We start from the raw sequence: 15100 nt of genomic DNA on the forward strand, positions 1-15100 counted from the left end.
CACCTCTCCCACACCAACCTCTGAGCTACGCATTCATCTCCCTGATTCTGTTGACCTATGCCAATTTGCTTGTGGCTCAGGTAATAATGCAGAGATTATTACCTTTGTGGTCTGCTTTTCAATTTAGTCGCTAGCTGTTCAAACTCTCTCAGCAGAACCTCTTTCTTAGTCCTACCTATGTCATTGGTACCTACGTGTACCACAACAACTGGATCCTCCCCCTCCCACTCCAAGTTCTCCTCCAGCCCGGAAGAGATGTCCTTTACCCTGGCACCAGGTAGGCAACACAGCCTTCGGGACGCACGCTCTTGGCTGCAGAGAACCCTATCTATCTTCCTATCTATACTGTCCCCTACTACAACCACCTGCCTCTTTACTCCCCCCACTTGAATGGCTTTCTGCACCATGGTGCCTTGGTCAGTCTGCTCGTCCAACCCACAGTCTGCTCACTTGTCCTCAAGGGTTGCAAGAACCTTAAATCGATTGAACAAGTGCAGGGACTGTGGCTCCTGCAATACTACATCTTCTGGATCCCCTTACCTGCTTCACTCACAGTCACACCCTCCTGTCCTTGACCACATGTCAATTCTAAAGTATTTAATCTAGAGGGTGTGGCTGCTTCCTGGAGCAAAAGATCGAATATTTTTGTATCAGTCTTCACAGTAGAAGACACTAAAAACATCCTCAATAGTGGATAATCTAGGGGCTATACAGAGGGAGAAACTTAATACAATCACGATCACTAAAGTAGTACTCGGTAAAATAAAGGGACTAAAGGCGGACAGGTCCCCTGGACTTGACGGCTTATATCTTAGGGTCTTAAAAGAAGTATCTGCAGAGATAGTGGAGGCATTGGTTGTAATCTACCAAAATTCTCTGGATTCTGGGGCGGTCCTTGCGGATTGGAAAACCGCAAATGTTACGCCCCTATTTAAAAAAAGGAGGTAGACAAAAAGCAGGAAACTATAGACCAGTTAGCCTAACATCTGTCATTGGGAAAATGCTGGAGTACATTATTAAGGAAGCAGCAGCGGGACATTTGGAAAAGCATAATTCAATCAAGCAGAGTCAGCATGGTTTTATGAAAGGGAAATCATGTTTGACAAATTTGCTGGAGTTCTTTGAGGATGTAACGAGCAGGGTGGATAAGGGGGAAACAGTGGACGAGTTGCATTTGGATTTCCAAAAGGCATTCGATTAGCTGCCACTTAAAAGGTTACTGCACAAGATAAAAGTTCACGGGGTTTGGGGTAATATATTAGCATGGATAGAGGATTGGCTAACAAACAGAAAACAGAGAGTCGGTATAATTGGGTCATTTTCCGGTTGGCAAACAATAACTAGTGGGGTGCCGCAGGGATCAGTGCTGGGGCCTCAACTATTTACAATCTATATTAATGACTTGGATGAAGGGACCAAGTGCAATGTTGCCAAGTTTGCTGATGATGCAAAATTGGTGGGAAAGCAAATTGTGAGGAGGACACAAAAAATCGGCAAAGGGATATAAACAGGATAAGTGAGTGGGCAAAAATTTGGCAGATGGAGTATAATGTGGGAAAATGTGAGGTTATCTACTTTGGTAGAAAAAATAGAAAAGCAAATTATAATTTAAATGGAGAAAATTTGCAAAGTGCTGCAGTACAGAGAGACCTGGGGGTCCTTGTGCATGAAACACAAAAGGTGAGTATGCAGGTATGGCAAGTAATCAGGAAGGCAAATGGAATGTTGGCCTTTATTGCAAGGGGGATGGAGTATAAAAGCAGAGAAGTCCTGCTACAACTGTACAGGGTATTGGTGAGGCCACACCTGGATTACTGCATACAGTTTTGGTCTCCGTATTTAAAGAAGGATATACTGGCTTTGGAGGCTGTTCAGAGAAGGTTCATGAGGTTGATTCTGGAGATGAGGGGGTTGACTTGTTGAGTCGGTTGGGCTGGGAGTTCAGAAGAATGAGAGGTGGTTTTATCGAAACATATAAGATAATGAGGGGGCTCGACAAGGTGGATGCAGAGAGGATATTTCCACTCATAGGGGAAACTAAAACGAGGAGACATAGTCTCAGAATAAGGGGCCGCCCATTTAAAACTGAGATGAGGAGGAATTTCTTTTCTCATAGTGTTGTATATCTGGAATTCTCTGCCCCAGAGAGCTGTGGGTCATTGAATATATTTAAGGCGGAGATAGACAGATTTTTGAGCGATAGGGGAGTAAAGGGTTATGGGGAGCGGGCAGGGAAGTGGAGCTGAGTCCATGATCAGATCAGCCGTGATCTTATTAAATGGCGGAGTAAGCTCGAGGGGCAAATGGCCTACTCCTGCTCCTATTTCTTATGAACTCTGCAGGCCCTTTGATGGCCTCCACGGCTGTGTGGTGCCTTGGCCACATCCCGGCATCCAAACAGACTGCCGGACTGTACGATGGCAGTCCGGACCACGCGACAGCAGAGCAGAACAGGCCGACCGGTGAGTCGGCTGAAGAAAAATAATGGCGGCACTCGGTGCAGCGACCCTCCCCTTTACCTTATTCCCCGGGAGCGGAGGTTGGCCTCGTTCGCGAGCCGCAAGGCTGGCACGGGCATCGCCTTCGACGGCCTCATGGGGCGCGAGGCAATTTCCACCACGGTGTGCAAAGTGGTCTCCGCACACGGCGATTACGTCATCGGTGGAGGCGTGGCCCCCCCCCCCAAACAGTTTTGCACCCCATAGCGCCGCCCCGGAGGCACAGAACATGAGAATTTCGGCCCCATGTGTCTGCAGCAGCCCCGTTACGACATGGGAGTTTGGTTTGTGACCTGCTACGTTAAAGTTTTTACCAAATCTTACAGATCACGTTTCTGCAGTACATCTGGCCTTAGACACAGGACAGTATAGATGTTTGTTTTTTAAAAAAAAAATTAATTGTATAAAGAAATGCCATTCGGAGGCCTGTGAATGGGCACTATGCTGTAAAAGTGCGTCGTGCGCTCGCACTGTGAAACAATTCTGTATGATGGCAGCAGTGTGCTGGTGTGTTGGATGAAGGGAGGAGGAGATCAGGATGCCAGCAGCAGAGCATTTTATTAAAAAGCAGGTCTCTCAGCGCCCGCCTGCTCGGAGACAGCATAGATTGTACTTTCCCATGCGCTCCGTTACACGTGTCCGCGTCGATGCCACTGTTGAGACCCATAAACGGCCATTACTCACCCAGCCCTGCTCTTGTCCCGCTGCGCTGCCGTAACCTCAGCGGAACCCCTTTTATAAAGGGGGTTTGTGCCGCAGTTCCAGGGCCCTAATTGGGACAGACGTATAACGGGCGGCTGATCCGATATTATCAGTTTTACAACATCGCTCAAAGTCAAAATGACCCCCATTGAATCTATAGTCGCATTACAGCTATGGAAGGTTTCTGCGCAATCATTGTGAATCGGGAATACAGACTGTAAAATGTCCTGTTGGAAAGGCTCGATGTGACCCCAGGCTACAACCTTTCAAATAATAAAAGCATTCTTTGCATTGTTAGTAGCAAACATTTTTAACACCTTTTTGGAGCCTTTTTTTTAATGTGATTGGGTCATTGCTGAGACTTACAGGAAGCCTTTACATCGGTGAGAGGCATCGGAATCAAAGCCAAATTCTAATCAACAGAAATGCAGCTGATATAAAGGGGATGGACACATTAGGGAGAGCAGGCGGGTGACGTTTTAGCAGCTCCATGAAGCGTTTAAACATGAGTTACGTCATCCTGATGCATTCTGGCAGAGAAATAAAACGAGGCTTAGAAAATCCTTCCATGTGATGTTAATGACCAGCCTTTTAACAGAAAGCTAGGCAGCTTAAAAGAAAACCTACTGTTAATAATAACCGGGTTACGACCGTTGATGCAATTTATTCTGATTAGAAAAACAGATTTAAGGAGGGATGTGATTAGAACTTAAGAGTTCCAAACTGCGGTCTGCAGACCTCAGACGTTGCATGGGGGAATCTGCAAGGTCATTAGATATTTGTCTGTTTGAGGTCAGGCATTCTGCACAGGCAAGGAGAATTCTGTAATCTCTTATCTATTGCCGCATTATTTCTGTGCGAGGGGTGATGTGCAAGAGAGTAAAATGGGTGATGGTGAGTTAGCAGCCCCTTTTACAACACTTCCCATTTTTGTTTTCATTGACTTCAAATTGGGGGAGATGTAAAACAGGCTGGTGATTCGCTATTGCCTGTTTTACACTGTCGCACAAAGTCAAGATCTACCTCATTGACTGCAACGATAGCACTGCTCTCCTTTGGGTAGCTGCTGCTTGTGTCCCAGATGTTAGGCCCAGGGTCCCTGGACACGTGTCAGTCTTTGCAGCGGTCTCCCACACAGAGAACACTGTTACTTCATTGTAGCTGGGTCACTATCCTGGAATTCCTTATCTAATACCGTTGCTGGAGCACCGTCGCCACAAGGACTGTAGCGGATCAAGAAGGCGCACTACCACTGCCTCAGAACAACTAGGGTCAGATAATAATACAACAATGACAGATTTGCCCATATCCTGAGAACAAACAATTTTTTAAAGAATAACCACAGATGCTCAATCACACAGATGAAAGATGTGTGCCTAGAAATTACAATTGGTGATGGTTTAGAGTGCCTGTGTGATACTCCTTTGTCTAATATTTGAATGCAGATGTTATCCTGTTTAATTTAAGCAGGATGCGGCCTCCATTAAAATAGCAGATGGCGGAATGTCATACGAAGGTATTGACCACTAATATAGGCAACAATCATTTCTAGGGTCAGAGTTTGGTGTTCCTGATTACTGGACAGTCCTACACTGAATGTACTGAACTCTGTGCTGTAAAATTTCCTCACCTGGCTTCTTATTTCCTTGTGTTTTATTTTTAGTGGGCGGCCATGTTGATTTTGATGACTTTTTGGAATTGATGGGACCAAAGCTTTTGGCAGAAACAGCAGACATGATCGGAGTGAAAGAGCTACGAGATGCTTTCAAGGAGGTGAACATTTCAGCGATTGTTAAATAACCATGCTTGGGATTTCCACAGGGCTTTTCCTGATCTCCCGCCATAGTTTTGGAATCAGGGCACACCATTTCTCCGGGGTTTCCGCCAAGGTTGTGGCAGGAGATCAGAAGAACCCCCCAGTGGTTCTTAAGTGCTGGTTTGGTTTTGTATTAACTCATATCATCCTAAATTCACCCTGGAATAATCTGCCAGGCAGCACAGACTACAATGGGAGTTTGAAACACAGTTGGATGCTAGGCTGGCCGCGTTTGGACATCAGAGGGCCTAATTTCAGTGGGCCAAACGGTCTTTTCTCATTTTATTTTCTGAACGAGGAAGCTTTATACACACTTCAAAGTGCAGGAGCTCTGTAGGCTAAAGAGATGGCCATTTTCTGCCACAGTGGCGGAGTGGATAAATGCACTGCTGAGTGTGGAACTGAGCCACACAGACCAATCCTTGGTCTGTGCGGAGTTAGCTGGTCTTACCTGGGATGGCAGTAAGGGACACTGGCCTCAGTGTTGTTGGTTAGGAGGAGAATAATTGACCAGGGTTCCCACTCCTGATTGTCATATGGTGCATGTGCATGGTAGGTGAGGGTGAGAGCACTGTCATCCTTCATGCTCAAATAACCTGCCAGCACTCCCTCTCTAGGCTCATACTTGAAGAGCGGACACTTGGGCAAAATGCCAGAGGACAGCCATCCCAGCAATTATTTTGGGCACAGACTGCTTCTGGCTGTGACGGAAACTGGTTCCAGCTTAAATAAATTCCAGACTGAAAACAGAAAGTGCTTCAAGTGTCAGCTTCTCATGTACTCGAGTGTGTTTAAAACTAGTCAACTTGAAAATTCAAACTCAATGATAACATCCAAATCATTGAGATTGTCAGTTGAGCAAAGGTGAAGTCTCTGTAGATATTGCAGATTGATTACTAATAAATAGCTGCACCGCATCTGGGGAATTGAGGAAAGGAAAACCAAGCCAGCCAATGAATTCACCCTGAAAGCCTTGCAACTTAACCAGCCAGCCTCTTCCCTCATGGTTCAGTTATATTAGACACAGCGATTTGTTACTCCCATTTAGCCATTCCTTCTGGGGGGAGATCAGCTTTGGCCCAATGGATTTTTGTTCTTTAACATCATGTAGCAATGAAAGGTTTGGTCAAATACTGTGATAGGGAGGTCTTCTTATTGATCTTCAGATAAATTCAATCATTTCCAGAAGTGACGTTCTCAAATCACTCAGAACAACTTCTCACAAAGTCTTGTGTTTGGAGATACTGAGCACAAGCACAAGCCCCCCCCCCCCCCCCCACCTCGCCCCACCGTAAAGCAGAGGGAAAAAGATAGGAAACATAGAAAATAGGTGCAGGAGTAGGCCATTCGGTCCTTCGAGCCTGCACCGCCATTCAATGAGTTCATGGCTGAACATGCAACTTCAGTACCCCATTCCTGCTTTCTCACCATACCCCTTGATCCCCATAGTAGTAAGGACCTCATCTAACTCCTTTTTGAATATATTTAGTGAATTGGCCTCAACAAATTTCTGTGGTAGAGAATTCCACAGGTTCACCACTCTCTGGGTGAAGAAGTTTCTCCTCATCTCAGTTCTAAATGGCTTGCCCTTTATCCTTAGACTGTGACCCCTGGTTCTGGACTTCCCCAACATTGGGAACATTCTTCCTGCATCTAACCTGTCTAAACCCATCAGAATTTTAAATGTTTCTATGAGATCCCCTCTCATTCTTCTGAACTCCAATGAATACAAGCCCAGTTGATCCAATCTTTCTTGATATGTCAGCCCCGCCATCCCGGGAATCAGTCTGGTGAACCTTTGCTGCACTCCCTCAATAGCAAGAATGTCCTTCCTCAAGTTAGGAGATCAAAACTGTACACAATACTCCAGGTGTGGCCTCACCAAGGCCCTGTACAACTGTAGCAACACCTCCCTGCCCCTGTACTCAAATCCCCTCGTTATGAAGGCCAACATGCCATTTGCTTTCTGAGCCGCCTGCTGTACCTGCATGCCAACCTTCAATGACTGATGTACCATGACACCCAGGTCTCGTTGCACCTCCCCTTTTCCTAATCTGTCACCATTCAGATAATAGTCTGTCTCTCTGTTTTTACCACCAAAGTGGATAACCTCACATCTATCCACATTATACTTCATCTGCCATGCATTTGCTCACTCACCTAACCTATCCAAGTCACTCTGCAGCCTCATAGCATCCTCCTCGCAGCTCACACTGCCACCCAACTTAGTGTCATCTGCAAATTTGGAGATACTACATTTAATCCCCTCGTCTAAATCATTAATGTACAATGTAAACAGCTGGGGCCCCAGCACAGAACCTTGCGGTACCCGACTAGTCACTGCCTGCCATTCTGAAAAGTACCCATTTACTCCTACTCTTTGCTTCCTGTCTGCCAACCAGTTCTCAATCCACATCAGCACACTACCCCCAATCCCATGTGCTTTAACTTTGCACATTAATCTCTTGTGTGGGACAATGTCGAAAGCCTTCTGAAAGTCCAAATACACCACATCAACTGGTTCTCCCTTGTCCACTCTACTGGAAACATCCTCAAAAAATTCCAGAAGATTTGTCAAGCATGATTTCCCTTTCACAAATCCATGCTGACGTGGACCTATCATGTCACTACTAGGGGGATCAAGGGGTATGGCGAGAAAGCAGGAATGGGGTACTGAGGTTGCATGTTCAGCCATGAACTCATTGAATGGTGGTGCAGGCTCGAAGGGCCGAATGGCCTACTCCTGCATCTATTTTCTATGTTTTTATGTCACCTCTTTCCAAATGCGCTGCTATGATATCCTTAATAATTGACTCCATCATTTTACTCACTACCGATGTCAGGCTGGCCAGTCTATAATTCCCTGTTTTCTCTCTCCAGTGGGTCAACCTTGTGTGCGTCCTGTTTGCTAGTCAAGATGATGTCCAAGGGGATGGTTTCTTTCCCTGCGTTTATGGCCACTGATAGAGCATTGCCCAGGAAGGAGACTTGTATTGCATAGAATTATATAGAATTTACAGCATAGAAACATTCGGCCCAACTGATCTATACCGGTCTACACGAGCTTTCTCCCACACTACTTCATCGCCCTATCAGCATATCAACCCCTGCAAAAGGAGCATGAATAACATTGGGTATTCAAAGCAATGGGTCAAACCTGTATTCCACCATTCAATTGGGCCACCATCCATATAGTCATTTTATTTGAAATAAATGATATGTATATATCTGTAAAATAGTTAATGCTGAAAAAGAAGAAAGAATTAGCATTTTATATAGCGCATTTCATGATCTCAGAACATCCCAAAGCGCTTTGAAATACTTTTGAAGTGGAGTCACTGTTGTAATGTAGGAAATGCGGCAGCCAATTTGCTCACAGCAAGGTCCCACAAACAGCAATGAAATAAATAACTAGATCATCTGTTTTAGTTTGAAGGATAAATGTTGGCCAGATCACTGGGAGAAATTCCCTTGCTCTTTCTCAAAATAGTGCCATGGGATCTTTTACATCCACCTGAGAGAGCAGATAGGACCTTGGTTTAACGTCTCATCCAAAAGACGGCACCTCAAACATTGCAGCACTCCCTCAGTACTGCACGGCAGTGTCAACCTAGATTATGTGCTCAAGTCTCTGGAGTGGAGCTTGAACCCACAACTTTCTGACTGTCACTGAACCACAGCAGAAAGGGCAAATATAAAAGAAATGTGCATATGGAGTTTCATAATCATTTAATGAGCTGGAATACATGGGTAAGGAAAGCCCTGTTAATACATATTCGAAACTGAGACTAAATGCTTTTCCTTAAACATACAGTTTGACACAAATGGAGATGGGGAGATCAGCACAACCGAACTTCGTGAAGCCATGAAGAAATTACTTGGCCAGCAAATTGGACACAGGGACATTGAGGAAATACTGAAAGATGTTGACTTGAACGGGGACGGACGTGTTGACTTTGAAGGTGAGGGCCAGCTTTGTTCTTTCAGCTTTAGAGTTTCAGTAGCACTCTTTTCAAAGCATGATACCTATTCAGCGGGGCCTAGCACTTTGTCCAAAGCACAGTGCATACTCTGTATGGGGGAAAATGGACAAAATTGGGCTCAAAGGTTACTGCCAGCTCACCGCCCCAACCTTCATTTCCCTCTCCCCTGCCGTACCCCACCCTGGCTGGGATTGTCACTGTCTGGGCCTTCCCTGATGGGAAGCGTGTACAGTGGGTGGCCAATCTGCTCTCGTCCGATTTATCCCTCCCCCAACCGACATCGAAAATTTCACCCGATTAATTTTGGGGACGTGTTTAATGAGCAAAAATTCAAAAGCAAGTTTATTTTTAAACTTCCAACATGAACTGATGTTTAATCCAGCCTATTTTAACTCACCGTGACAACATTTATTAGTAGACGTGACAGATTACAAAAGTATCAACTGCATTTGTTAACGAGCTTATTTCTGGACCGATTAGCATGCCTGCCATTTTAAAGCGGTGTGTGAGTAATATCTGTCTTAACTCGTGAAAGGACGGACTCCAATCAATGTTTCTATTTCTTAAACTCATACACTGAAGCTCAAAGTGTATTTAATGTGTTCTAAACCATAGGCTCTGGATTTAAATACTTCACTGATTTACATATTTCAGTTTTTGCAAACAATCTCTCACGGTGACTCTAAAATTGATGATTAAATCGGGAACAGAAGTACATACAGGAGTAGTTGTTCTGGGATCTGTTTCCTTCCTGAACTTTGCACCCTTTCCTCCCCCACATCCCGTACTGATGGCATTGACTCTTTGCTGGGCTCAGTTCCACTGGTGTTATGAGTGGCCAGTGTTTATGTGTGAGCCTAGACTCTGAGTGTCGACAGTCTAGTCAAACCTGTACATGACCAAATGTCCTAGAATTACACAGAATTCAGCAAAAAGTTAGGAACAAGTGTTCGGTTTTCATCAGCCAGCAGCTTTGGGAGGGTTAACATTCAGGGATGCTGCAACACTAGCAGATTGACAAAAAATGCACGCTACGGACCGTTCCACTATTACATCTCCTAGGATCAACTGTCCCTCCCACTATATGACTAGACCCAACAGGGATTGAATGCAACCCACTCCCACTAAACATCCCAGAGATATTGACTATACTTGTTATGTATGCAATAAAAGTTCAAACTGAGTACTGTTTAACTAAGCAAGGTACAACCTTGGCTCTAGTTTATTTAGGCCCAAAGTGCCTGACTCTCAAAATGGCTGGCCTTTTATACCTGAGCAGCACCATGTGCGTGCTACTCAGTGGCCTCCAACAATGACGCCATCTGGTGGCTACAAACAGAATGTACATACATGACAATACTGGACCATGACAAGCTGTTTCACCTTGTCCAGGAAAGTAGAACCAGAGGACACGGCCTGCGCTTGAAGGGGGGGAAATACAAAACTAATCTGCGGAAACAGTTTTTCAGTGAGCAAGTGGTCAATCTATGGAGCGGGCCCCCTAGGGAGATGGTGGAAGCAGTTAGAATGAATTAATTCAAATGAAAATTAGATATATTTTCGGAAAATAACATTTTGGGATTCAGTATATGAGTAATTTGAGACATGACATGTGGTAAGTGTAGCTTGGGAGGAACAGGTGACTTTGGACCTCTGGTTCCCAATGCTCTCCACCTCTGGGGCTTTCCTTGTCTCATGTCTGGGTCCGTTGTAGGCTTATTGACTGAGATTGATTGCTGTGATTAGTCAACAACTCCATTATCGTTGTATTATGCGACTACCAGGATGGTAGAAGCCGAACTAGATGGACCTTGGTCTTTTGTCGGGTAATCCCTATGTTCCGATGTACTATCACATCTTAAAAGTGTTATTTTATTTGTTGAGGTTTCATTATAATAGGAATAGGAGGCCATTCAGCCCTTCAGGCCTGTTCTACCTTTCTATTAGATCATGGCTGATCTGTCCCTCAGCTCCATTAACCTGCCTATGCTCCATATCCCTTGTTACTCTTACCCAACAAATATCTATCGATCTCAGTCTTGGGTAATTTCAGTTGACCCAGCATCCACAGCCTTTTAGAGGAGAGAGTTCCTCTGTGTGAAAAAGGGCTTCTTAATTTTACTCCTATATGGCCTATCTCTAATTTTAAGACTACGCTCTCTTGTTCTGGATTTCCCAACCAGAGGAAATAGTTTCTCTATCTACCCTATCGAATTCCTTTATCATTTTAAGCACCTTGGTTAAGTTACCCCTCAATTTGCTAAACTCAAGCGAATAAAAGGCAAGTTTATACAATCTGTCCTCTCGCCTCTGAGTCAGAAGATCGTGGCTCTGATCGTGAGCTATCAGAGGGGAGGGAGCTCTGGAAGGCTTAGTTGCTGAGCCAGTGTTGTGTCAGGTTTTTCTTTAACATGGTTTTATGGAGCTCCTAACTAAGACCTATGTTGAGTGCCTCAAGTCATTTTGTTTATTTAACGCTATTCTTATTCCAATTTTTACCTTGACAGAATTTGTCCGGATGATGTCTCGCTGAAGAAGGAGAAGAACCTGCTGGACCCAGATGGCAAATAGCCACCAACTGACATAAACTGACGCAATATCTTAACACTGCTCTTGAGACTTAATGAAACGGCCCTGCCGACTATAGAGCGAAACCTCTTTCTATTCCAAGCTACTGAAGAAATTCCGAGTTTCCAACAAGCTGGGGCTTTGTGCTACAAACTGAAACAAAGATTCTTTGTATTCTCCTGCTGCCTGACTTCCACAGTAAATATCATCCCAGGTCGTGTACGGCTGACCGCGTACTGGACTGTACATATAAACATGGGGGTGAGGTCTATCTTTAAGTGTGCAGTGCTCAAAATAAAATCACTAACATAATTAACAGGTGAAATTTGTAGTTGTAACAAGCTGTTTATAGTTCTGCAGTCTTTTATGTGGCATTGCAGGATTTAGCCTTCAATGATAGTTCAGAATATCAGGGATAAGAATTGCTCTGTGACTATATTGATCACACTGACTAACACGTTTTCATTAAATTTGCCTCTATGCTATTTTAACGCAGTCATTAAAATGAATGGTTTGACAATTACATTGAAATAGCAGAGACGGGAATTTAATGCATTCTCACAGTAACCAATGTACTAAAATAGCTTCACAGAGGAAATGAAACCTCCTGATGTTTGTAGGTTTTATGATGATATCCCAGGAACAGCATGTCAGAGTCATTCAAACACAGTTGAAAAATCTCCCAAGTTTCCTCATTAGTACAAACCAGAGGTCACAATAGGACAAGCTGACTTTTTCTTAAAAGATTGAATTCGATTGAGCTCGCCCTTCCATTTCATGTTGTGATGTGGAATGCACTGGGTGGTGGAAGCAGATTCAATGGTAACATTCAAAAGGGAATTGAATCCAAACTTGAAGGGGAAAGCTTTGCCGGGCTATAGGGAAAGAGCAGGAGAGTGGGACAACTGAGAGTCGGATAGCTCTTTCAGAGAACCAACGCAGGCTCGATGGGCCGAATGGCCTACTGGGTTCTATGATTCTATTCTATTTCAGCACTTGTCTTTTTTATGCACGTCAAGGTGAGGGATGTTAGCACCAGAACATTTTTTTGCCCGTTCTCAGTGTTAGCACCAACCACTCTCCGATCAGGTATAGCACAAGCAGCAGGAGCGAAAATGGATTGGAATGCTCCTGAACACCTTTCCAGCTCTTAAACTCTACCCCCGGTGTTGGCTACTCTCAGTCTCCCTCCTGCTGCTGCTACAGGTTGCAAGCCATTCTCCTCCGACTGAGGGAACTGCTCTATAAATTACATTGACCATAGAGTGGATTCACTCCTCCCTCCCCTAACATCGAATGAGTACCTCGTGATGATTTTATCTGCCTTTGGCCATCTCCCTCAGAATGAATTGGGTGAAGTCCACGTTGGACAAATATTGCAGAAGGAACAAGCTTGACGGGTGAAGTGGCCTTTCCTTGTTCCACAGTCTTTTTACGCTCTTAATCCCAAATTCAATGACACATTCGTAACACTGAATCTTTTGAGGCCTTAATAGGGATTTCTTCGATTCTGACCCTTAGCTTTAGAACCTGGCCTACAAATTGCTCCTCCTCATTCGTGCTATCCTCCTTGATTGGGAGTGTAGGGATTTCCATGTATAAACATTGCCATGGTGATGCAGTTGAACAATTTGTGAAGGCACGTCTCATGGATCTCTCTCCTCCCAGCTAAAAGATTTGGTCAAGACTTTTCCCTTTTCCCCCTCTCTCTCCCTGACTCAGAGCCATGGAGAGAACTGTAGCATTCCCATCGCTGTCCGGGCTGACACCAGCTGACTCAGCACTGACCAGGGATCCAACTGCAACCTTCCCAGCTTGCACAGGGCAATTGAGGGCAACATGCCCCAAACTGCTGGGAAGCAGAAACTTCAGAAGCCACCTCAAAATGACCAGTTACTACAAACAAGGTGGGTAAATGTAATCTCACTTGCCCAGGGAGGAGAAACGGTGTCCATGGAGAGTAAATTTAGGCGCAGTTTAAATGGGCTGCCAACCCAATCCCAGCAGCTTCCTGCCTGACAGGTTAGATTAAAATCACCCCATGATAGCAGAGCCAATAAATAACCAAAGGGAAAGACATTTGAATGACAATTTGCAGAATTGCAGAGCATCTATAATGATCTTACGGGATAGTTGCCCTTTAAGTGCAGGAATCAGTTTCATCCTATAGGACTCTGTATCTATAAAATCACATGTAAACATAGTTCAACCTCATTTCTAAAGGACTATAAAGTATTCACTTGGTTTAATTGTACTCTATTGCGACCAGAATGCAGAATAATTAAATTGAGATTTGAAATGCTTATTTATAAATATATGTCTACAGTTGTTTGTGTGTGGTTCCCTAGATCAATGTTATATTGTTCTTCAATGATGTATGTACAGATTAATCTTCTTCTCTAGGCTGAGTCCTTGCAATATCGCTGCAGCAGAGAATGATGAAATTGGCTCTCTGTTTGCAAACTTGTCCATCTTAGTTTTCTTTGTTGTTTTTGTAACCAGAAGTAATGTTATAATTACATTAATCAAAGGCTATAATTTATCAGGCAGAAGTCGGGGAATTATAGACCAGTTAGTCTCACTCTGGTTGTTGTTAGACAACTGTGGCCTGGCATTCTGTCCTGGGCCTGGGTCCATCACTGGCACAATTGCCCAGTTCCGCCGGAATTCCGCCTCATGGAGAGAAGGTCGGGGCAGTTATCTTCTGCTCTCCCCCCAACTCCTTTCCACATCAAGGAGGACATGGCTGGGATTGTTCATGGGTTTTGCTGACCCAGTAAGCCACCTGATATGCCCAGCAGGACTTGTACTTCCCAACAGCCCAACATGATTCAGGGGAAAGGTCATTGTTCCTGGAGGGGAGCAATTTTTTTTAATTTGTTCGTGGGATGTGGGCGTCACTGGCAGGGTCAGCATTTATTGCCCATCCCTAATTGTCCTTGAGAAGGAGGTAGTGTGCCACCTTCTTGAACCGCTGCAGTATGCCAGGTGGTCCATCCGGTTATATTCTTACTGCTTTTCGTAGTGGTTTGTTACAACTGAGTGGCTTGCTAGGACATTTCAGAGGGCAGTTAAGAGCCAACCACATTGCTGTGGGTCTGGAGTCATAGAAACATAGAAAATAGGTGCAGGAGTAGGTCATTCGGCCCTTCGAGCCTGCACCACCATTCAATAAGATCATGGCTGATCATTCCTACAGTACCCCTTTCCTACTTTCTCTCCATACCCCTTGATCCCTTTATCTGTAAGGGCCATATCTAACTCCCTCTTGAATATATCCAATAAACTGGCATCAACAACTCTCTGCGGCAGGGAATTCCACAGGTTAACAACTCTCTGAGTGAAGACGTTTCTCCTCATCTCAGTCCTAAACGGCCTGCCCCTTATCCTAAGACTGTGTCCCCTGGTTCTGGACTTCCCCAACATCGGGAACATTCTTCCCACATCTAGCCTGTCCAGTCCAGTCCAATCAGAATCTTATACGTTTCTATGAGATCCCCTCTCATCCTTCTAAACTCCAGTGTATAAAGGCC

At 44.6% G+C, this 15100-nt stretch overlaps 1 protein-coding gene across 3 annotated transcripts in view; it reads left to right on the plus strand.

Moving 5' to 3' along the window:
* The window catches only part of LOC139268874 (calcium-binding protein 1-like), a 127980-nt gene extending 114142 nt beyond the window's left edge, over nt 1-13838 (plus strand). For all 3 annotated transcript variants that reach the window (XM_070887668.1, XM_070887669.1, XM_070887670.1), the window contains 3 exons: nt 4864-4973; nt 8831-8978; nt 11507-13838. In XM_070887668.1, the coding sequence (XP_070743769.1) occupies nt 4864-4973; nt 8831-8978; nt 11507-11532 (284 nt within the window). In that variant the 3' untranslated portion in view covers nt 11533-13838. The remainder of the gene's footprint in view (nt 1-4863; nt 4974-8830; nt 8979-11506) is intronic.
* The last annotated feature ends 1262 nt before the right edge of the window (nt 13839-15100 follow it).

The sequence above is a fragment of the Pristiophorus japonicus genome, chromosome 8 (assembly GCF_044704955.1).
Source record: "Pristiophorus japonicus isolate sPriJap1 chromosome 8, sPriJap1.hap1, whole genome shotgun sequence".
Lineage (NCBI taxonomy): Eukaryota > Metazoa > Chordata > Chondrichthyes > Pristiophoridae > Pristiophorus > Pristiophorus japonicus.